The sequence below is a fragment of the Rhopalosiphum maidis genome, chromosome 1 (assembly GCF_003676215.2).
Source record: "Rhopalosiphum maidis isolate BTI-1 chromosome 1, ASM367621v3, whole genome shotgun sequence".
Taxonomy (NCBI): domain Eukaryota; kingdom Metazoa; phylum Arthropoda; class Insecta; order Hemiptera; family Aphididae; genus Rhopalosiphum; species Rhopalosiphum maidis.
In genome coordinates, this window is record NC_040877.1 from 51299029 (window position 1) to 51321691 (window position 22663).

Sequence of the window (22663 nt, forward strand, 5' to 3'; positions counted from 1 at the left end):
TTAAAATATCCTAACAGGATGTCAGCGTACTGTGTTTTCTCTCTAGCCCACACGCGCAACATAGACAAAACGCATTTACACAGTGTAGAACTCGCTCAATTTTGGTTCTAGAGTAAATATACCTATTATAAAATTAAATGTCGATATGATGAATTTTTTAAAAAAAATTAAAATTTTGAAAATTTAAAGGTTATTTTATTGTTTAATGTTTTAATTTATAGTTATTTCTAAACGATATAATTAACGTTGTATTGGGAATAATGGAAAAAACTCATCGTCTTGTACTCAGAAATATTATCAACATTTAATTATATAATAGGTATATTTACTCTAGAATCAAAATTGATTGAGTTCTACACTCAGACTGTGTAAATACGTTTGGTTTATGTTGCGTGTAGGCTAGAGAGAGAAAACAGTGTGTGACATTCTTTTAAGGATAAAACATTATATACAAGGACCTTAATTAGTAGTTTTTATTTATATTAAAAAATGTTAGACATAAACACATTAACTATTTATATAAATGAGCATTTTAAAATCAAATGTCAAAAAGAATTGTCAGTCTTGAAGAAAAGTAATAATTATTATCAAATAATATTAATTCATTTTTTAGAATTAAAATAATGTTAATCATAGGTACTTGAAACATTCTATCATTACTCATTATTGTTTCCTATACACAATATTTAAAAGTAACCTGTTTATACAGTTTATAATTAAGCAAATTAATTCTTTTTCCTGTTCTTAGATTTTAAAAAGTAAACAATGGTCCCTATAATTGGTTCATAAAATTTAAAAATATCAGAAAAATAAATGCAGTTTTATTTGATAAGGTTAAGCTTCAAATTAACTATCCTTTGCTAAGAAATATTTTTTGTAACCATAAGAGTTTATTCTTAAATTCTAAACCACTATAAAGAAAAGTAATTAACCAAATTGTATTACTTCTGCTCCACAAATATTTTTAACATTTAGTTAGTTATAAATAATAATTTCATCCAACTTATCGTGTGGTGTCATCAAAACACAACTACGACAAACAAAAATATATATTTTTATATGAATAGCAAAAACAAAAAAAGTATTCTTAGTTAAAATCAATACAAATAATTATTTAATTTAAAAATATACATACAAGTTTTGTACAGAATATAATAAAGTATAGTGCAAGAGTATAAAATAATTATTTTTAATAAATATATAGAATAAAAGATACTTGTAACTTACAACAAATTGTAATAATATTTATAAATAATTAACCATTTATAAAAATGGAAAATTTAAAAATATAAATAGTTAAAAATTAATAACTGTATAATTTATACGAAAAAATAAATAAATAACAATTTGATATAACATTCAGTCTATTATGGAAAATAAGCAAGGAACATTAGCAAATGATGCAGTAAAATATATGGTTTAAATAATCAGGCTGCCCGCTACTGCTGTTGAAGTTTCTGCTTCTGTGGTTGGTGATGTTTCCAACGAATTAGGCTCATCCAATTCATTATTGTTCTAAAAAACAAGATTATAAAAATATTTATACTTTTCAAATATTAATAACCAACAATAGATAATGTACATGTATTTATCTGTAAAAATGTAAAATATTATTTAAAAACATAAAAGAATATTCGAACTTAAAAAAATTATCTATAATACATTATGATCAAAAATAGGTCAATATTTAACAACAATCTTTTTGTTTAAATATAATATAATACATAAATAAATCAGACGTTTTTTCGGATTAAGTGTAGTTTTTGGTATTAAGAGGACATAGTACCCACATGTATTGTCTCCATTTTACACACATATGACATAGCAAATTTTTGTTCATCAGTTTCAATAGTATACTGTTAGTTTTGATATTTGAGTGAATTGACCTTTATACAATTTAAAGGTAAGATTATTATCTAGAGCTCTACGTAGCTTTTTATTAATATTATTATTTTCAAGTAAGTTATGATCGTTTTAAAAAGATTATAACTCATCAAGATCAACACATGTAAGTACTATGTTCTCTCAATGTTTTATTTGGTACTAAAAATTTTGATTCTTAATATGCGGCTGTCTATATTAAAAACAATAATTACTGTACATTTTTAAATAATTTTATACTACAGCCACAGTATTAGATTATACATAAATATATATTTATACTACCTGAAACTACCTAAAGTAGGAAAATAAATTTAATACTAACTATATTTTGCTAAGAAATTATAAAATAGAAACTGGATTATTATGATAAATACAACAGCTGCATGACTAAATAGTTCACAACATTGTGCAACATTAAACAGTAATAAACTATAATACATTCAATATAACTACATAAGCGCAACAAGAGGGATGGGCTTAGCCCATTCAGTTTTATATGTTATCAATACTAGTGGTGTAGGGGCAAAGCCCTCAAAGGTTGCTGATATCAATTTAGCCTACCCAGAAATAGAACTCTAGTTACGCCTATGGCCTATATATAACTATCCAAGGTTTAGTAATATATGTTGTGAATGAACCATTAGTGTACAAGTACTTTTACTTACTAATTTGTTTGTTACTTGTAAGTTTGAAATTTCCTGTTCAACTTCAGCTGTATTTAAGTCTAATGGAACTTGAGCTGGTGCCTCTAGATGAACACAATGAAAAACCTTGACAAAAAAAATGATCATTAAAATATTATGAAATAAGAGTATTATTTTTAATAGATTCTAGTTTGGGCCTCACCTCATTAACTGAATTATATGTACCAGTAATACGAATAAATACAATAGGCCGAGAGTTGAACTGCAAAAGTTGCCAAGATCGAACATGCTCTTTTGATTTGTCAACAATCAATTCCCAATCCCACATGTTAACTGACACTTCAACATAGTAACTATAATAACGATCATCACAATCCCAAAGTAGCATTCTGCAATATTCATTAAAAATTAGTATTCAGTACAAATTTTAAAAACTTGACAATGTTCCTTTGGAAACATCAACAACCAAAATTTTTAGTGGATGTTGCTGATACGCCTAATGGATTTAATCTAGCTCTTAACTATATGTAAGTTAGCAATAACTTTAAGCTAAACTTAAAAAATAGTTGTAGCAGTTAACTGTAAAATAAATAATGATAACTACCTCATTGAACTAAGCATATAGGGTTGACCAAGTTGGACAAGTATACATCCAGAGCCCAACTGATGACACGTGTAACCACAATCCCAGTCATAATCTTTACAGTTGCCATCTAATAGTGAATTTCGACAACGACTCACTCCATCAATAACAATAGCATTCATGTCCATTGTAGCAACATTAAATTTTGGTACTAGAATTAATTTAACTCAATTAGAATATACTATTTCAAACTAACTTACAAGGTTTATTTATCACATTTTTAGGATTTTTAACAGTACAAATTTGAAATAAACGTTTAATTAACATTTAAATGGGAATTATTGATTTATAAAAGCATAATAAGTAAATCAATTATCAGTATAGCATATAAGAAAAACAGTAAAAACAACCAAGCAATTGTTCATTATTTATAATAATATTCATGTTAAAATATAAGACATAAAAAAAGTTACAGCTATTTTCCAACATCATATCATCTATTGAGTCGATAGCGATCTTTATTATATTAGTTACCTCTAATGACAAAACTCAAAAGGCTGGCTTATGTTTATGTTCAAGTTATTCACAAATGTTTGCCTACATTAAAATATCTAAATGTCCAACTTAGTGATGAAATTATTAACAATTCTTATAATGGCTTGTTTTTTTCTCATATACCATATTACTTAAAAACATTTTTATCTATTAATATAATTTCTATAGCAAGAATCCTAAAAATATGTCTTACAAAACATTTAACAAAATAATAGATTGTATATATTTAGTAATATTGTGTAAAAATCATATGATAATTAATAATGATATGATGCAAAATATTTTTATTCTATTCATTAAAATACACTTGCCTACTAATCCTTTTTCGATGTCTACTAAATTCATTTCCTCAGAATTATACATTATTTCTATTGAAACTGTATGGAAAGATTTATTAACGGTGTTATTGGTACCAACAATACGAATGTATTGCACTACCCGAGGATGTATCCATAAACGCTGTGTTGATCGACAATAATAATTAGAATGATCAATGACACGCACCCAATCATGTTGATCCATTGATACTTCGATGTAATAAGAATAGGACCTTCATTACAAATAAATATATAAATAATAAATGTTTATTTAAAAAAAAATCATTAATTACTATACCTGAGATCTTTATCCCATAGTTGCATTTTTATATAATTTATAATTGAGGGATGACCAAGCTTTATCATAATACCACTGTCGCTTTCATTAATTAAATGTCTAGTACAGCCCCGCTCATGATCATGCCCATTAGAATCAGATTCTAATAACGCTGAACGCATTTCTCCTTGCATTACCTGAGCGCCTTGTGAAGGATGAGCAATATTTAGATTAGGTTCTAAAATAAAATATTACATTGTAAAATTATCATTTAATAAAACTTAGTATCAATTTAAAAATTCACCAAAATCACAAAATTTGCATACTTAGTTGTCCTCTAAATTTTAGTTTATGCGAAGGTAATGTATTTCGCAGTTGTATGGCATCCAAAATGTTGTCAGAACTAACAAGTTGTGATTCCCTCACAACTGAAAGTAATTCATCCAAACTCATCAAGGGATATCTGACAGCAGACAAAACTTTAATCTTAGCTTCAGGGTCTTCATCATCTTGATTTGCTTTAATCCAACGACAAACTGCACGAAATATATCCAACTCGTATGCATACAATGAATCTCTATTAAGTACTTCTTGAAGTGCTTCCTAAAATTAATTATATAAACCAATTATCATACAATACAATCTAAATTATCTTTAATAACTTACAGGTGAAAGAGATAAAAAAGATTCAGATTGAAGTACTTCTAATGCGTGACAGTCTGTAAAATTCAACGCTTCAATAACCAACTCTTTATGCTGATATAAACGTGCTGCAGCAAACACGGAGCACACATTATAAACATTGATATTACTGCGTAAATATTTGCATAGCGAAAGTTCCAAATTTGTGAAACCAAATAAATTGGAAAGACTAAATATTTCTAAGATAACTTCATCCTAAAAAATAATAATTAAGTTATCACTATTCAAACATTTTGCACACAATTTTGATTAGGAAAAATTCACCTTTAATATACTTAGGTTCATACGTCCTGAATAAATATACTCGAGAAGTTTTTTAAATGAATTTATCGAAGCATCAGTGATTTCCACTTCTGATTGATGAGATTCTTTGAGACCACCATACAACAGCGCTCTATAAATTAAACAAACAATTAATGAAAGTATATATATATATATAACATTCATAAGTTTGACTTAAAATTGTTTTTAATAGAATTTATATAGGTTCTTAACTAAAAATAATATAAAACAAAATTATTTATAAAAAAAACATATGTAATACAGTAATTGTAATAATTGGATTGAGTTTTAAATGTTTTAATTATTATATAAATTTTTATTTTAAATTAAAAATATTTATATTGAATCTATAATATAGTTAACTGTATAATATAATTATAATTATTATTAATATTTTAAATAAGAAGGCAATGTAAATTATAAATGTTTAATAAACAATTGTCTAATACCAGTTGATAATACTAAAATATATGACTACAAATGGTAACAAAATCATTTCCATGTTTGATACAACATGAAATGTTTTTATAACACAATAAGGTATAATATTATGGTATTATTATATAATTTATTCTGTTGCACTTACGAAAAAAAATTATTCAATGATATTTTATTGTGTACCACTTATAATTAGTTACATTTGACAAGATTAAGTGCTAACATTTTGAAGTAGATCCAATAGATATTTGGCTAAAAGTCAAAATTTCAAGACACATTTGGTATTTGTAAGTCTAATAACCATTATTATTACAATTCTTTTATAGCTTATCTGAAATTTAAGGTAAACTTGGGTAATTATAAATTTCAAGTTATAAATTAAATAAAGTTTATAAAAACTGTAAGCAAAATTCCTACCATAATTGTAGGAATAATTATTTTAACAGAGAAAACTCGTTATATTTAAAAGAATAAAATTATCAAACCTATACATTACTGGTTACCTGTAATATTTTAATAAATGAAAACTCATTGTTAAAACTTTAAAAATTATTCTAATGAGGAGATATTTATTAATTAAATGTATTTAATCACTAATCAATATAAAAAAAACCTTACCAACTAAAATTCTATATTATAATATTTTAGAATATATTATACCTACTAAATTGACTAAATTATAATTAATAGAAATAAAATCTTAAAAATTACAATTGTTTACATTTATTCATTTTTGAATTACAGCAAATAACAAAAATGATTATGTCAATAACTGGTACTGTATAAATATTTGAGGTTTTTCATAACTTTAATTATTTGAAAAATAAGGAAAATTTACTACTTTATATAGACGTGAAATAAAAAATAACATCACTGTAAATTTATTACACTCATTGTTCAGCACAGAATCTAAAAGAATCTCAAGCTAAGAATCAGGTAAGTAGTAGATAGTACAAATAAGGACTTTAAAAACAACAATTTGAGAAAGTTAAATTCTCTTACTCTAATATTTATACTCTATAAAAAATAATAACTTGAATAGGAAAATAATTATACAAAGCATTAATAAATACCACTGTGATTTTTTTTTTTCGTATGGCGGTATGTAGTCCGGGAGTAGGCCCGAAGGCCTAGTTCGGACGCCTGTTGGCAGAATTTCTATTTGGGCACCCGTAGGTTTCTACCATACCCGGGATGGGGGGATGGCGGTCTCTCTCTCCAGACACTGTGACTTGCCCGAAGAGAGGTGCCGCCCATGACCGAGGTTCGAACCACTGTGATAAAAACTAAACACTATTAGTTTAAATTATTTATTATACAAATATAATAATTGAGTTTAAAGTCTATAGAGTTACATGGGAATTTAAAAAGACAATATTATTTGATTGATTATAGTAATTAATAAATAATATAAAATCTCCATGAAAAAATAATCAATCTTATGAAAATTAAACTTTAATCTAAAAAAATAACAATGTACACAATTGACAATAACTGGAGGGGTTAAGTATACAAATCCATTAAATCGAATTCATTTAAATACAATAAAGACTTTTCAACTCATTATTTTTGTTTTGAATTAAATATTTATATTGTTGTTTTCCTTAATTATGGAAACACGAATACAAGGTAAACAACTTACTATTTAAAAATATTCTTTTTTTTAATGCATAAATTAATGGTGAAATGTATTAATTATTAAGAGTATTTTATTTAAAATAGTAAGATTATATTACCTAAAATAATCGCTCCTTGAAGCCAACACCACTCTGTGAGCATGGAAACGTTCACCATTAACCAGCAATACGACATCAGAAAACCTATAAATTTAAAATTTAAAGTCAAAAATCTACAAAATTAAACATAAATTATTTTTAATTTCTTAATAATTAATAAATATATTTATCAATATAATAACTATTTTATTAGTTATTTCATTTATATAATATGTATTTTATAAAATACTGAACATTTATTTTAATCAAACAAACAATTTGAAATATGAAATTAATTAAATTATAAAATGATACTATGTTAGTTAAAACTTATTACTTATCAACTTTCAATTAAATAAGTATTTCATTAAAATTAACAATCTCATTGTTTCACTACCTATGTGTTCTACAAAATTGTTTAATTTAAATGGGTAATTTAATATTTATAAAATTATTATAATGTTTTGAGTAAATACATAATTAAGCCATATATATTACAAAAAATATTGACAAATTGTGTTTAAACATGATCTAAATTGATTTCTTATAATCGATTCATTTGGCACGGAAACAATAGGTATCTGAATGATAACAAAATGTACTTACCTGTCATTGAGATAGAGAGTGCCTATGTCATTGGCCAAAAAATGAGCATGATCTATTTGCTCGTAACTGTGTTGTTTTTCAATGGACGTGGGCGATTTAGTATCAACTGGGCTACGATTTCCACCATTTCCGGTGTCAACCGTACCATCTGCTAAATGCTGACCGCTCATCGCACCACTGCGATGAGTGTAGAACACGGGTCCGTATGCTGCAGAAACACACAAACATTAGCATACATTTATATGATGAGAGCACAGAGTGTACAGAACAATGAAAAAGACAATCTATATAATAATCTCTATTATCATCATTATTATTAGGTAGGTATAACGACACATTCTAGTCGGTCAGTACTGGGCCATGGTCGAAAAGCGCAGTTGACCGATTGTCGCAGACGTACTCATCTCCTTTCAAGTTTCAAAAATCAAGATGCGTCGGCGGTGGTGAAAACGATTTCGCTGTTGTTGTCTGACCAACGACCGGATTACGAATGTGCACCGTGCTGAACACATAGAGTGTCTACGCGATGGAGCCGGCACGACCAGACGAGCCCGCGTCACCGACATTTTATATTAACCGCAATTGCAGTAATCGATACGCATAATTTAAAATAATATTATAATACAAATAGGTATTGTTATTACCTACCTTCGAATTCCAGCGGGCAGAATGTAATATTCGTTTTGTAGATTAGATAAAAATTAATATAATACGCGTAGTAGAACCGCCGACCGCGTCGAAGGCGCAAAACGTTCGGATTTGTGTGCGTAACGTGTAAATTGTGTGCGTACTATCTTTCGTAGATAACTATTGGGTACACGGGTTCGACGACGTAATAGTAATAATTGCTACCTATAATATTATATACGACAATTAACGATAGGCGTGTTTTAGTGTATATTATAGTAACCGCGAGTTAACTGTTCGCTGGTGAGCGTTCTAAACACTGAGTTTAATGACGATGTTATGAGAGCGTCGAACACGTCTGAATGTCGTCTCGATGTTATCACGAAATAACAATAATAGTGGTGATAACGCGGCGGGCGTGTTGTGAGTAATATTATATTGGTCTGCGAAACAAAAGAGAAAACCGTGATGCGAGTGATGTCAGACCGGGTCGAAGGGCAAAAGACAAAAATATTAATATGTATGTCCCAATTGCCCTATTATTAAGTGCGCACACTTATGATAGACGATGTAGAATCGTAGAACGACAATATTGACAAAAAAACGTACGCGATTGACGAATTCCACAACAGTCGACGAGACGCGTACAACATATACACATAGTTATCGGCTTATCGCATAATAATATTATGTCGTATGCGCGATAGGACCGTAACCGGAGTCTGTTGTCTGTTTACTACGCACCAACTTCTCGTCGGCCGTGTGGCGCGGCTGGTGCGAAGCCTTTTTTGTCGAGCTCGGTAGGTGTACCTACCCAGGTATATTTACATGACGCCAAGTTTTCACTAACCGCGGTAACCTTGATCTTGTCACTTCCGCGGCAACACAAGTGGTAATCGTCAACAGTACACAATTAATACTTAAAAGAATAATTATTGTCGGCTGTCGCCCTAAATTACTATAAGATATAATGCAAATGATTGAAAATGCTACCCTTATTTACAACAAAAATATAATATAATTAGGTATAGGTGTATCGTTTAATATGTTTGTGTACAATGTGTACATCATTCAAACATGATCATTACTAATTAGACGATTCGTTCACGACGAAATTTGGATCTTGCAAATATATTACATCTTCAAGTTAAAATCGTTAAACATTTCATTCTCTATCGAGAGTATTGTAAACCGTTCAACTTTTCATCAGTTTGGGTGGATCTTAGGTACCTATATTTTTAAAATAATTATAGACAATTGAAATTTTCCAGCAAATTTTTAGTTTTTTTAGGTAGATATATATGACGATAGAAAAAATGATAAATATAGATAAAAATAGGTACTTGAAATTCAAATTCTGATAAAAATTTTTATGATTTTCGAATAAACCATTTTTTATTATAAATATTAAATAGTGAAACATAAGATATTTTGTCTTAAACGTTCAAATCTTAAGTATAAAAATAACTACACACTACATGTGTAGCGTTTATACATGTTTATGTTCATTTACTCAACAGAGTTTTCTGTTAAATATAATATAAATATATTAACGATTTCATAAATCTATATAACGATTAATGATTGATTTATATAACTCAACAATACGAAAAAAACAATGTTTTGTGTGGACAATTTTTAATTATTTAACTATTATTTACCTAATTATTATTATTTTTTTTAATAACAACAAAAAAAACAAAAGATGGCGTCACGCAACATTTTAAATTTCATAATAATAATAATAAAAAAAAAAATATTGAAAAAATATTTTTTAAGCGGCTTTAATGTTGAACACAATAATTATGATGAGAAAAAAAATAATATAACAAAGTAAATTGGATAGGACAACACGATAAACGAGTAGGACGGTTAGAGATATCGAGATAGCTAATAATAAGTGCATGAACAGTAAATCCCAAAAGTCTCGTATCACTCTTACTATCTCCGTAGATACCCATTTTGTTGATCATAGTTTTTAAAACAGTTCAAAAAAAAAAAAATTTAAGAATAGATTACATAAGTTAAAGTAAATTATTTTGTTGAATTTCCAAGAATACTAGTTATGTTACCTAGCGGAGCACGAATTGCATGATTTAATTAATATCGATTCAAATATCTGAAATATCATATTACAAAGTCGGCTATCTAGTTTTGTTTTATAAATCTGTGTGTTCGTCATCGGGGCACTCTCAGCAAAATGTTTTTTCTTTTTTTTTAGTATTATGAAATTTAAAATGTTGCGTACTTGCGAAACTGTATGAGTCACATTTATTTCTGTTGTTATTAAAAAAAAAAAAGTTAATAATAATTTGGTAATACTGTACTAGTAATAGTAATAAAATTAAAAATTGTTCATATAATTTGAAAAAAAAATCTCAAATCGAATCTCATGCTATTCGATCAGTGTGATCAGACCATACGACTTATTATTACTGTAAAAAACCCGTATTTAAATATATTGATTTTCCGTGGAGATACTATGTATAAAAGACGATGGTACGAGACTTTTGGGACAACTGTACGTAGCGAGTAAAGGCCACGGTTTTCGCCTTCATAACTTTATCGCTGACGGGTGTCGCTGGAACTTTTCTTGGGTTCGACTATCATGACGCTAGGTGGTCCCCCACAGCAACTTCGGCTGCGGATGCGATGATTGACAACGAGCGGCTATGTAGTGCACAATGTCGTGCGCGTCGCCGGCGATGTAGATGACGACTGTTGCGACGGACAGCGGAGACCGAGGGATTGCTGCGGGACGAAAAAAGAGTTAGCGACCCGCGTCACAACGCACCGTGGTCCCATCTTAGAGTAGATTTCGCCTTGGCGTTCCATCCGCCGTTGAGTTTTCGCGAGTCCGGTGCGGCTGAAGTCCACGTTCCTATATATAGTTACCTCTTAGTTATTACTGCGGGTGTGCCAAAGTCTCCACCCCCGTCGTAACGAGTCGCCGTGTCGTCGTCGTCCGCTGTTCCACGCGATCAAAGTGGCCGGGCGAGTTCGACACTGAGCCACCGACTAGAGTATAATTGTAATTTTATTTCCGCTTAATTTATATCATTATCAAGGCGCGAAGCAGATTTTAATTTTTACACGACTTTGTTAGTTGTATAAGATACTACAGTTTAGAAGGAAAGGACCACGGTCGTATTATAAGAATTTCTTATAGAATTTAATTTGAAATATAGCGGTATAAAGGTGGAAACTTTGCGATGACTCGGAGGCCATTGTTACGTCTTGTCGTCGGTGGTCCACACAATAAACAAAAAGGAAATTTGATAACAGTTAAAAGTTTTAGAACACGAACGTCAACGTTTCACAAACGTTTCGTAAGTTAAAATTCGATAAATGCGGTTTATTAAGATGCGTAGTACAACTGTATAAGACATAAAGAGTTATACCATTGGCCTTTCGTAATAGTAACATTGATTGTATGGCGACGAAAGTATAAACAAACTCGACTACGGTTTTGGTAATTTGAACCAAATAGGCTGAACACAACAGGATTATGACGTTCACTATGTTAGTAAACCTATACTCGACTGTTTAGCAAGCAAACAGCTCTAATTTCTCTGCCATCAAAATGTTTTCAATGTTTATCGCGGCTTATCACTACCGAATTTTCTTATACGTGTATTATATATACATATACAAAACCAACGGCTCTACTAGACGAATACCGGGTACATGATAATGATAGTATAGATTTACAAATAGATTTTCGGCCAGGGTAATATTTTAAATAATTTGATATCCAAAAAGAAATACGTAACCAATATAGTCATCATTGTATAGTATAATTCCACATGCCGCCCGATAAGGCATAACAGCAAAGTATATTTTTCACTTAATTATGATTATAGAAAAACGAAAATAAAGGAAATGTTTAATGTCTCCACCACCGTATTCTTTGTTAGCCAACGACACGAAAAATTCGGCCGGCGAATAGAGATAGAAAGACCGACAGGGATAGTGATTTTAATGAGCTATCCAATATTCTAGTAAACATGGTACGGTGTCGGTCATCTTGTCCGGATTGTGCCACACAGGCAGGCGTTGATGATTTGGTGCGAATTTTAACCGTGTAAAATGTTAAAGTGTGTAAGTTTTCTGTTCTAGCGAAAACAATTCTCAGTGATTTAAAATCACGTCCGCGCGCGAACTATTCACCTAGTGTGTATGGACACGGCTGTAATGATAAATATTACTATTTGTTATGTCTTACGGATATAACTACTAAATTATCTATGACACCTTCTATCGAAAAAAATATTTTTAATTTAATCATTTTAATCTTAGAATGGTATCTAATAGTTTTATTAATAATAAATTAATTTCAGCCATATTTATGAATTTTAAATTATTATAGGTAGGTATACCATGGGTATCACACTGACACTATACCTACTTTTCGAATAATACATTTGAATAATTCTTAAAACTAAGTGTAAATAGTATTCAATTTATAACGATTACTTGGAAAAATTAAAAAAAATAAAATATTAATGAATGATTATTTGCAGACAATCGAACCACATTTTTGTGATAGTCACCAAATGTAATTTTTTAAGTACAAATAAATAATAGCAAAAATATATATTAATATATATTAATATATATAAAATATATATATATATTATATCTATACTAAAATATAGATATAATATATCTATATTCAATTTAGAAAAAAAATTTTAACCAAGCCAATGATGATATTTTGTTATTATGATTAAAATTTGTAATCTATATAATATATATATATATGTATATTTATAATATATTATTTTATGTTGTACATAAATATTAATTTATACTAATTTATACATAGTATATATAGTATATAATACACAATACACAAATCACTTGTTAGATTGATGTGCAATTGGGTTGTTGTAAAACTAATATAATATTCTTAAAAGGGACAAAATATATAGGTACCATTGTACGATTATTATAGATTAATAGATACGATGTAGGTACATAATAATTTACACAATATATTTGTAATTTATCTCAATATCAAATTAATCATAATTGTTTTATACCTAGTATACTGAAAATATAGGTAAACGATATACCTTTGCATTTCGATAAATTTTTTGATACTAAATTATTTCTTATAAAATACATATGGAATCTGATGGTTTAGAAATGAGCAAATGATAATATAGATAATAGCTATTCATTATTTTATAAATAAAAACATAAAAAATATTCATTAGGTATTCAGAATTGAACATACATCGAAACCATTATACGCGATTATAAAATATTTAATTATTTGTCGATAAGTTGTTATCAACAACTATTAATTATTATAGTTTTATAATCATTGTATTTGTTCTATAGCATTATAACAAGAATTCTCTTGATAAATAATTATGGTCTGGTTTTTATTTGATAATTCATTATTTTAAAAATTATCTATAGTAAAGATCATTTAGTATTGCATTTATGTTTGTTTATGAGACACACTTTTTATACTAAAAAAAAAAAAATGTTTTGATATTCATATTTGAAGGCGGTTTCTGCCTTTCTGGTAGCAAATTATTAGATCTAGTTAGTACTTTGGACGTTCAAAAGTAAAATATCGTCGATCATTTTCTTAATAATTCAGAATACTAAAAATAAATTGTATATTTATATCATTTAGCATTTTTTTTAAATATTGTATAATTTATAAAATATTTTGATTCTTTTTCAGCTATTATAATCATTGATATTTTCGACTATTTTTAATTTTGTATTCTATGAATAATAATAAAAAATATTTGAACTTCAAATATTTTGTGACATTGGATATTTGTATGTAATAACGATTCGTCTTCAAAAGAATTTCTACTATTTTATATTATTACTCAAAAAATATTAATCATACTTGAAACTTTTCAATATTAAGTACATGAAGGTATTAATTTTTTTATATACAATAAAATCAAAATTGTGTATATTAAATTCTTTATATTTATATTATAATATAAATTATATTGTACTAAATTTAAAATATACACACTGTTAATAGTTCTAATTGACAATCGGATATAGACCCTATGGTTATAGGGACGTCAGGTATTTTATAAACAACATATTTTATTTTACATATTTAAACTATATTATATATATGATACAAATTGATTATGTATTGTATTAAAATTTGTTATCGTCTGTATTTATTGCATATTACTCTGTAATTAATTCAATACTTTCAAAACCTTCGATTTTAGAGGTGATCCGCATACTAGCAGAAAATAAAATTATTATATAATATCTATTAAATTTAAAATTATATAATATATATTAAATTAAAAATATTATATAATTAATAAAGAATACAAATTACTTATAATCATATAACTAGTTCTAATTAATAATATTATCCTTAAAAGACATCTTTGTTTTCTTGGCGTTATACAAATATTAGAGTATAAAATATATACATTATATACAAAGAGAGAGAGAGAGATGGAGATTATAATAGTTTATTAAATATTAATACTTACTTGACAAAATTATAACAAAAAAATAAAATGAATAGTTAATCTATGCATTATGTATCTGTAAATATAGTATATTATAAGTTACCAATACAAATTCATGACAATTATTACTACGTATAATATGAGCTCATCCGATAAATAAAATCTCATGTTTCTCTTTAAGAGAACCTAAAAAAATTTGCTATTAATTAACATGCGTGTTATTAATTATTAAAAATAATTAATTATTACATTTATTACATTTTACATTTTACATTTTACTTATTACATTTTATTTTTGACCTAACACTCTCGCACCATTTTTAATTAAATACTAATATTTAATGAGGTATACCAGCTATGATAGAAAAGTTAGAAACTTAATTAGTAATATAATATTAATACCCATCTATCTTTATCTTGAATTAAATACATGTAAAATATTAAAATTTAACAAATAACAATTTAAATTTTTAGTATTTTTAGAACCCTTTCCAGGTTTCTCACAAATCATATTTTATGTTGTTTTGATTCTGTCTATATTTAATTAATGAATAAAAAATAGTTATATTGTTTTTTCATGAGAAAATATTTGCTAATACACTTTCATGTGAATTTTCTATATAACATGAATTATAATAATACAGGATTAGTTACTAGCTAGCTGATTACTGTTGATGGGTCATTGAAATGTGGGGTTTTGGCAGATTGTACACGGTGTTCAACTATACGGTTCATCGAGTGGCATAATTGAATGTTGTCCAAATGTGCATTGTACTCTATCATTGATAAACTGAATTAAATATTATAACCATAATAATAATTGTAACTTATTAGTTGTACAAACATTTGTTAGAAAAAAAAAAACATAAATAGCAGGTAAACTGAAACAAAAATATTTTACTAATTATGCTTAACACTAAATGTTTGACGTGGTGGTATGCAATAAAATATTCGGTTAGTTCAATGATTGAAAATATATATAGTTACATATGAAATAAAACATAAAATTTCTAGTTACAAATGTTACGATAAGTGGTACAAAACACTGGTTGCTACATTATAATATTCAACTTATAATTAAAAATGGTTCAATTATTTTTATTTAGTCGAATCAAAGATTGTTTAGTGTAAAATACGTTTTTATGTAAAACACTTTTTAATTCGGCGTTTTCATTAATCTGGCTGTCCTTTGATCTGTTATCTGCCAGATTATCGAGAGTCTACTGTATTCGTTCAGAAATTATCGTATATATTCAAGCAAATTTTTACCAGCTACTTAATAATTCATTTTTAATATTACATTATTTTTCAATCATAATAAACAAAAAAATTAAAAATTTTAATTATATTATTATTAATACAATTGTATTGCCAGTTCCAAGTCTAAAAAAGGCAATCATGTGGGTACCATTACTCTGCTTTTATCGAGATGTAGAATGGAACACTGTAATGGATGTGTTAAATTTAAATACAATGATATATCATTGAAATTTAGAAGAAAAAAAACAATTTTTAACCAAGTCAACGATGATAATTTGTTGTGGTAATGGAAAATTGTGAAACATGAAAATAACAGAAAATAAGCATTGTATATATATAATATATTATATTATGTTGTACATAAATGATACATATAGTATATACACTACATAGTATAATATACATTACATAGTATACACATATGTTCTGTTGTGTGATCTATTGTACCCACAAAATGTGAAGTGCGCGTGTCTATAAAAAAATGATATGCTTATAAGTTTTTTATATTTTTTTCTTGCATAAACTACCTATACTTCATGATATATGTATTAAATTTAAAAATTATAAAAACAAAAAATAAATCTTAAATTTTTAACTACGAAATAGTTTGTAAATTTTTATGATGTTGACAAATTATTCGACAAATTGAACAAATTGAAATAAATATAAAAATAAATTGTGTCTATATGCATTTTTAATATTACCTAGTAATAATTACTATAATTATAATTTATAAGTTTATAATTACCTAGTAGGTACTTTATTATATATTTAGTGCTTGAAATAAGTACGAGTATGTATTTACTATTTTCTGTTAATTTAGTTTATATTATATTTTTTTTTACAGAGAAATTTATGTAAAAAACTTATATGTATGAATATGATAGATGAATCCTTCTTAACGATGAAATTTGTGATAACTTTTTAAAAACTCGTGGGTTATTATTAATTTTAAATATTTGTATTTTGTACTAAATTAAGCTTTTAAAAATAATTTTGATTGAGATCCAACCAGTCAATGTAGTCAAATTTGATACTTTCTATGCCTAAAACGGCTAAAACATCCTCTCAAACATAAGTGCGTACCTATTAAGATACTAGATAGCATATTCGAATACGAATAATTAATTTTTTAAAGATAATTTAATTTATAGCATATAATATACATGTACCAAAAATGTCATTTTCTACTATATTTTAGTATAATTAAACCAATTAATATATTTTTCAAAATTTATGTAGTAAATACAACCGGAAAGTTTAAAAGGTTTATTATATGTATATTTATTTATCTTGCCAATTTTTGTTTTTTTAGTTGAAAAGATTAATTTAGAAAATAGGTGTATATTATAAAAGCATAGGTATTTTACTTATATAATATAATCTACGAATAACTAATAAGCAATTTAAATCCATCTAATTCATATGCGTATAGATAAGTAAAATAAATTGTTATTGTAATGGTAATTAATATAATAAATTATCCTACGCCACGTACGGATAGGTTGGTTGAATGTATTAAAATGTATTATTATGTATACAAAGTATCAATGCGTATTGTTACATCGTATAAGCCACAAATCATCACAAATGTAAGATAAATTGTTGTTTGACTCGATTACAAACGTGTTAAAATTAAAATGTTATTGTCGGAAGAGGAAGTGGGGTGGTACCATAATGGTTCGTCTATTCGTCTATCTGTCGATGATATTTCTTTATTCGTAGATTGCAGTTATTAACCGTGTATATTATATTATCAATTATGTAATATTCAAGGACGTTATATTATAAAATATATTTCATTCAGTTGTGTTTTTTAGATGCAAAAATTTATTCTTTAAATTGACTTTAATCGTTTCAATGAAATTAAAACATTGAATATTATGTAATTATAGTTTGAGAATAATTCCTGTGAAAATATTCGTTGAATTACTATTCTGAGCAGGCTAATTGTTTTATTATATTATTTATAAAACAATAAACATTTAATTTGATAGGTTTATATTATGATGTGATTATGTGAGTAATTTATATAAGCTACCATGAATTAGTGTATGATATGAGTGATATGACTTATGTTTTTAATAATTTTTAGTTGAAATTAGTTTTTTTTTAATTTCTCAATGTTAACAATATGTTTATATGTATATAAATCAATAATAATACTAATATAAATATTAAATAATAATAAAATAAATATTTATAATTAATTAATAATTTCACATGCAAGGTTGTTTGTACAGTTGAGGTCCGTTTATTATTATTTTTGTTTTATTAGTTAACTTTTTTCGTTCTTGTAAATGATTAGGAATATATGAATATCGAAATCCATAAATGAAAAACAAATAACAACCTATCTGAACACTGCTTTAATGATTTTATTTAATTCAGCAAATTAATAATCGTTCTTTCCTATATTTATTTTTATCAGATTTATTTTATTTTTTTCTGTTTATAAAACAGGATTTTATATTTTTTTTCATTATCTATAACAGGGGTGGCCAATAAATTGCGGCTCTCTTCATCGACGTATGCGGCTCGCGGTCTTATTTACAAAAATTAAAAATATTTTTTTTGTTTGCATACATTTATGAAAAAAAAATATTTCTATAATTATTATTATTTTATAATTTTATATTTCGTAATTTGATATGTTTATTGGGGATATTAGCTATCTTTTTTATTTTTGTATAAAAGTACAAATTGGATAGTTTGGCTCTTGATATAATTGCATTTGTATATGTGGCTCGCGTACATAGTCATGTTGGCCATCCCTGATCTATAATATACATTATACAGCTTTTAACATACAGGAACACTTCTAGTTGATCTTTGACAGCTGCCTGAGGCAGAAGCAAAACCGTCTTTTTTATCTCTTATCAACTAGAATGTGAACACATTATTATGTATAAAGCCACGTGTAAAAAATACTATAAAAAACAAATTAGGACCCATGAGAATTGTGTATAATACTCGGTTAAAGAATAAAATATATTATGAACTAACGAGTTTTAAAGTATAATATATTTTATAATCAAACTATTCTATTGTAGGTATGTATGATAAAATAAAATTTGCTTTAAAATATAGATATAGCTTTTAAGGTTAGCCAGTAATAAACTATGTTATATTTCATTTAATAATTTCATTTTAACAAAATTATCGATTTTATATTATTATGTTAACATGCGCTTGAAAATAGTGTCGTAGTGTCGTTTCTACAGTGGACGTGTGTACTCACTCACAGTAACTTTAAATCGCTATAAAATTTGAGAAGTTTTAGCCACATAAAACTTCATTCTGCTGCAGTAGTGCAGTTGCATTGCTGACTAGAAGTGTATATAATATTTTATACAAAGTATATACATTTTTGGATATGAAGAAACCTTGTCTCGAATCATGTACTTTAACATTTCATTTAATTTTTAATGGTTCAGTTTCATTATAAACGTGTACGGTACACTGCTTATTATAAACGTGTTTTACAATTTAAGTATATTTTTTGTTGGTATGCACCTGCTGCACGATTTCGAATTACCATTTACTCGATATTTATACTTTAATAGTTCAATACCCAGTCTTCACGTTTTCCTATAAATATTATAATATATATTAATACATTTATAATTATATTTTTATAGAAATGTTCATGAGTCTCTGTAGGTACAATTTAAAAATTATTAATATTTTGTACTACCTACTTATTTCATTTTTGAATATTGTAGCATTGTACATATTTATGTAATTTGTCATTTTGAGGGGCTAGATTTTACTGAGAATAAAACTGTAGGTAATCTGATCTTCCAAACGCCCTCCTGAGTAGGCCTTGCGTACTCTGCTATTTAAATTATTGTGCATTATTGTCCTCTGTCCTAATGATTACTACATTTACCCAAACGACAACTACTCAATTTTATCGGGCTCTTGGCCGGTCAATAAATACTAATTATTAATAATAATAATATAAATAAATATTATACAAGATTTCTACTTATAATCTATAATATATAAACTACAAACTATTTTATTGTTTACTTCATACAGAATAACTTCATATTTGACGTATGATAATGATATATTGTTAAGTTAATTTAAGTATTATTAGTATTATTTAAAATGTTTCCATGTTTAACATGAAATATTATAATTAAGAATAACACATCTAAAAGCATAGTACACATCGAAATTATTAAAATATTCTATCTATTTAGGCAGATTAGATACTTGCTGACTAGTATTAAAAACATTGCAATACACGTCGTTTGGGAAATAATCGAAATTCCCGACGCCGATGACAGGCGAAATATATTTCGAGTTTATTTGCATTTTATCAGTCCTATACATTAACATCATTACTATTTTTTCTCTACACAAAGTCACATATTATTAATATTAAACACATAATGGCTCTTTTCACAGCACTGTGCTTCATTAAATTTGACTTTATTAATAACGGATTTGAGGTCATCGACGAACACGATATGTCTATTAATTTGGTACGTGCTTTAGATGTTATTCAATGAATGATTGTACTGTGCACAGAGAACAATAGCGGTAGATGTGACGCGAGCACGTACCCGTCGTCAGAAAATATAATCGTAGAAATCTTTCAAATCGGCATGAGTCAGCCAGAAGAAATTATTAAAACACCGGATATCGAGACCGCGGAGTTGGTCGACACGGAAGATGTTCAACTGCCACTCGTTCAAGACGCCGTAGTAAGCGATGACGTGGACGTGCCCGGTGGTGACGGAGGAGCTGGCGAGGAGGTCAGCGTCCCGGCAGGTTTGCCTGATCTGCACGCGGCGGTGAGAAACATAAGCGTTAACCCGCTACCCCGTAGGAGGCGTTTTGCATCTACGCGGAAGCGGATTAAACGCTCCGCTTCACGTTTGTGGTGCTGCATACGTTGAGACGGCATCCGCAGACACCACACTTTCCACACCACCGAAAACGTCGGCAGGACGCTGGTGACGAAATCAGGTAAAGGGGGGTAGGGGGATACCGGACAGAGCACGAACGGTGTGCGGTGGTATGTTGCCCGAGCACGTTTTCCAGCCACTCGATGACAGGCGAGTGTCGCGGGTGTCGCGAGATTGGGTCGTCGATGCGGTCGACCAATACGACGGTTTGGCGGGCGCCCGGGGGCTTTCGGTTCGTGTGCGGAACGACGGAGGACGTTAACGACGACGAACGGCTGGCGGTACCGACGTGGGCAACGATCCCGCATCGGCGGTACAACCTGTATGCATCAGACGGCGGCACAGGCAACGACTCGTTGCGACGGTGACATTTTGGCACGAGTTGAGTGATGACAAAATATATTGTTTCGAGCTAGAAACACGGACGTCACGGTGCCTTTCACGGGGTCCGGTGGCGCGTTACTCCGGCTGCTACCGCGATTGACAGACGCGGCCGACTGCGTGACACGTCAGTGGTGAGGGGCAGTGCATAACTCTCTTTTTCGTCGCGAGGCGAACCGAAGCCGGCCGGGTCGCGTCCATCTGGTGGCCGCCGATTCCGTAGCTCAAATCTCCTTCACTCGCCCCGTGCCGTTTTGATCACCGTCGTTCGTCGAAGAGTCGTAGTATGCACCACCGTCTGACGCGCACATGACATCGCACACTTAGCCGCTCGCCGTCAACCATCGCTCTCACGGCCGAAGCCTTGCCTTGCGTTCTAGTGGTTTGTCGTATCGTCCGTCCGAGCAAAACGATCTCGTGACACTCGTCTGTTCGTGCTTCAGGTCGGAATGCGTTGCGGAAGCTACCAGTGGCTACAGGCCACTTTTTTGTGATCATTGTTATTATTGTTTTCTTGCTATTCTTGTTCAAATTTTTATTTTTATTTCATTTATCAAATGTATTATTATACCAACTGTTAGCCCATATGGCAAATTTTTTTTCTTATCAAAATGTATTACATTACTGATAGCTTTTACGGCAAGTTTGATTTTTTTTATTTATATCAATTATATATACCTTGATTTGTTTTTAAAATATAAATAAATTGAAAATCATATTTACACAATTAATTACTGTTTTATTTTTTATTTATGAGTATATAAACCAATTATTAGTAATTAACGGCTTTTAAAAGCGTTAGAGATACTTAAAAGAAGATGCAGCAAACTAGGTTCAACAATTAGTAGTTAGAATCAACGAAAAGATTACTACTTGTAAGAACACACCGGGAAGACTGAGAAAAATAAACAACTTGATATAGGTACTAAAGAGTGATACCACAATCTTAAAAATGTTATCAAGGCTAAATATTAAGTTTGGACTGGATGTT

General features: G+C 28.5%; 1 protein-coding gene across 4 annotated transcripts; it reads right to left on the bottom strand.

The window, feature by feature from the left end:
- Positions 1–1297: 1297 nt before the first annotated feature.
- Positions 1298–9352, bottom strand: LOC113549565 (BTB/POZ domain-containing protein 9). 4 transcript variants are annotated; one of them, XM_026950926.2, is made up of 12 exons: positions 9240–9306; positions 8004–8211; positions 7419–7502; positions 5227–5356; positions 4927–5157; positions 4587–4863; positions 4282–4498; positions 3978–4216; positions 3133–3322; positions 2731–2917; positions 2550–2654; positions 1298–1515 (listed from the first exon to the last, which is right to left on the bottom strand). In XM_026950926.2, the coding sequence occupies exons 1-12, from the start codon at positions 9289–9291 to the stop codon at positions 1420–1422; spliced, it is 2016 nt and encodes a 671-aa protein (XP_026806727.1). In that variant the 5' UTR covers positions 9292–9306; the 3' UTR covers positions 1298–1419. The 4 variants fall into 4 exon arrangements, with proteins under 4 accessions (XP_026806727.1, XP_026806729.1, XP_026806730.1 ...); XM_026950928.2 differs by having other exon boundaries at positions 1299–1515; positions 8652–9352; XM_026950929.1 differs by having other exon boundaries at positions 1299–1515; positions 8648–9352.
- Between the last annotated feature and the right edge of the window lie 13311 nt (positions 9353–22663).